The sequence below is a fragment of the Helicoverpa zea genome, chromosome 9, assembly GCF_022581195.2.
Source record: "Helicoverpa zea isolate HzStark_Cry1AcR chromosome 9, ilHelZeax1.1, whole genome shotgun sequence".
In the NCBI taxonomy this organism is placed as follows: domain Eukaryota; kingdom Metazoa; phylum Arthropoda; class Insecta; order Lepidoptera; family Noctuidae; genus Helicoverpa; species Helicoverpa zea.
In genome coordinates, this window is record NC_061460.1 from 4,943,819 (window position 1) to 4,946,871 (window position 3,053).

The 3,053-nt window shown below is 48.3% G+C and overlaps 1 protein-coding gene across 1 annotated transcript; it reads left to right on the forward strand.

Annotated features, from left to right (window-relative positions):
• Positions 1-731: 731 nt before the first annotated feature.
• On the forward strand, positions 732-2,783 carry LOC124633081. The gene has a single exon (XM_047168174.1). It carries the CDS (start codon positions 732-734, stop codon positions 2,781-2,783), a length of 2,052 nt encoding a protein of 683 aa, XP_047024130.1.
• The last annotated feature ends 270 nt before the right edge of the window (positions 2,784-3,053 follow it).

Consider the following 3,053-nt stretch of genomic DNA (forward strand, 5'->3'; position numbering starts at 1 on the left):
CTTGAATGGCTACAGTTTAAGCAAGCGTATGAAGAATCTTCTCAAGTCTGCAAGTTTAGCGACCGAGAAAACTTATGGCGACTAAGGGAGTGTCTGCGCGGGCGTACACAGACCATGCGAGTTCGTGGCGCATGGGACAATGACGAGTTAGTGTGTGCAGCAGAACTAGTGGACTTAATCGTTTCTAACAAACTCGGTGAAAAGTTTAATAAAAGTACGCGTAGTGTCAACGAACTGATCTTGCCAGAACAAGGGTCATTGAACTTTAAGTGCGAGACCTATGACCACTTACGCGATATTAAAGACGATCTGTGTTCAAAACCCGACTTACTGATAGGGCAAGATAACTACCATTTATTATTTCCCTTAGAGTCAATAATAGGCAAGCCAGGCGAACCGTGCGCCACCCGCACGCCATTGGGTTGGTGCCTGCACAGCAGAGTACCGGGTACTCAAGCTCAGCACACCACGTTGTGCATGTCGGACGTCGCGCCTGTTGTTGTCTCCGCGACCGACGAGCTGCATGACGACGTGCCACGCTACTTCACGCTGGAGCCAATGGGTACCTCACCATCAAAGCATCAGCTGTCGGCTAATGACCTCGTCGAACCTACGAATGCTACGAGCAGCGCTACGCCCGTAGCGGACAACACCAGTGCTACGCCGCTGTCGAAGATGTCGTCGTCGTCGACCAAACTATTGTGAACAGAAATGGTTATAGAGAACTCGAGATGCATGTATTCTGTGACGCGTCTGTCAAGGCCTTCTGCGCTGTGGCTTATTGGAGATGGATTGATCACGACGAGAACATACGTGTGGCATCCATTGCTAGCAAATGCAGAGTTGCGGGGAATAAACCGACTACAGTACCGCGTCTCGATCTACAGGCCGCTGTGTTAGCGTCTAGACTCGCGGAGACTATTACTAACGAGCACAAGATGAAAGCTGTAAGGAGAGTGTTTTGGAGTGACTCAACGTCGGTACTCCACTGGATCAAAAACAACGCTCGTAATTACAAGATGTACATTGCCAATAGATTGGGAGAAATTGACGAGTTGACTCGAATACATGAATGGCGCTATGTACCGACTAAGCTAAATATAGCAGATATAGCCACACGAGAAAACTACGATTGCTCGGTATTACAAGATGTGTGGCTACAGGGACCTACCTTCTTGTATAAGCATCCGGAATATTGGCCGCTAGATGTCGTTGAACCTGCGAACAAAGAGTTGTTAGAATGTGTAACAGTAATTGATAACACCATAGAAACCTGTAACTTACCTGTACCTGAACCTTCACGCTTCTCTTCATGGCTACGCTTACTACGAACAGCAAGTCGAGTACTTACCTTCGTTGATAACATTATCAAGGCCATCAATAAGAGAAAACAGATAGCTTCCACCTGTAATCTGAATGATGACGTGATGGACAGGGCTGAAAGCTTACTAATAAAGCACTCACAAGCTTTATCATTTGGAAAAGAGATTAAGCTACTTCAAGCGTCTACGGCACTACCTACTTCGAGTAAGCTCCTTACCTTATCTCCGTACCTAGATGAGCACGGAGTCCTGCGATGTGGAGGCCGCATCAACGCTGCTCCTGAAATAACTCCAGACGTTAAACAACCTGTTGTACTAGATGGTCGCAGTCACATTACTCAGCTGATTGTGAAGCATTATCACCAAAGAGCTTTCCACGGCCACCAGGAAATAGTGGTTAATGAGCTGAAACAGAAGTACTGGATTGTACGTATTAGACCTACTGTTAAACATGTTATTTCAAAATGCACGCTATGCAGAATCAGGCGTGCACAGCCTCGACCTCCTCGAATGGGAGACTTACCTGAGGGACGATTGGCGCATCATCAGCGTCCCTTTACCCACACTGGAGTGGACCTGTTCGGACCTATGGAAGTGACCATAGGACGCCGCCGAGAAAAAAGGTACGGCGTGTTGTTTACCTGTCTCACTGTGAGGGCTATACATGTTGAGCTCGTAGGAAGCCTTACTACCGATGACGTCATAATGGCTCTCCGACGAATGGCAGCCAGACGCGGGTGGCCGCGACACCTTTACTCGGATAATGGTACTAATCTGAGAGGTGCCGACAAGGAGTTGAAGAAGTGTGTCTCCGAATTGGATGAGAAACTCTTAGCTGACGGAGTACAGAGTTACAGCATGACCACTACATGGACGTTTTCCCCCCCTGCCAGCCCACATTGGGGTGGGGCATGGGAGCGACTCATCCGCTGCGTGAAAAACGCACTGAAGGTCGTGCTGAAAGAGCGAGCACCTCGAGACGCTATTCTACAATCTCTCATGACAGAGGTTGAAGTGATGGTAAATAGTCGGCCCCTCACCCATGTGAGCGTTGAGCCGAACACTGACGAGACATTAACACCCAACCATTTCCTCCTTGGCTCATCCTCAAACCTACCGACTATGGGCACCTTTGATGAGTCAGATACATTCTTGCGCAAACAGTGGAGGATTGCTCAGCAGCTGGCTGACTCATTCTGGCGACGGTGGGTGAAGGAGGTGCTGCCGGACATGCGTCCGCGAAAGAAGTGGCAGCAGGAGCAGAGGCCCTTACAAGTGTGTGACCTCGTTTTAATTGTCGATCCCGCATCCCCACGAAACGTTTGGCCACGCGGCATAATTCTAAGAGTGATGCCAGGCCAAGACGGCCGCATCAGAGTCGCCGAGGTGCAAACAAAGTCGGGCATATTGCGACGACCGGTAGCACGAGTTGTGTATATAGCTATCGGGAATGAGTGCTGACGCACTGGGGTGGGGGATGTTAACGATGGAATTAGTTTTTGTTGTTTTATCTTTTGTATTTTTTACCCTTTGATTTTTGTTGTAATATTTTTATGTCATTAAACTAATAAAATGACCAACGAGGGCGAGGTTCGTACGCATTCCGAACTCCTTGCAGTACTGGCTGCAACTAGCTGTTTACTTTTTAGTTTGTCTTTTGTTTTTGTTTTGAGTTATCATCGCGCCGTCTCGCAGCGAGCCGCCCCCTCGTTTTTCTTGATTTCTTTAACT

Excerpts from the sequence above, each read along its gene's own strand:
- LOC124633081 (XM_047168174.1), top strand. The coding sequence starts at position 732 with ATGCATGTATTCTGTGACGCGTCTGTCAAGGCCTTCTGCGCTGTGGCT.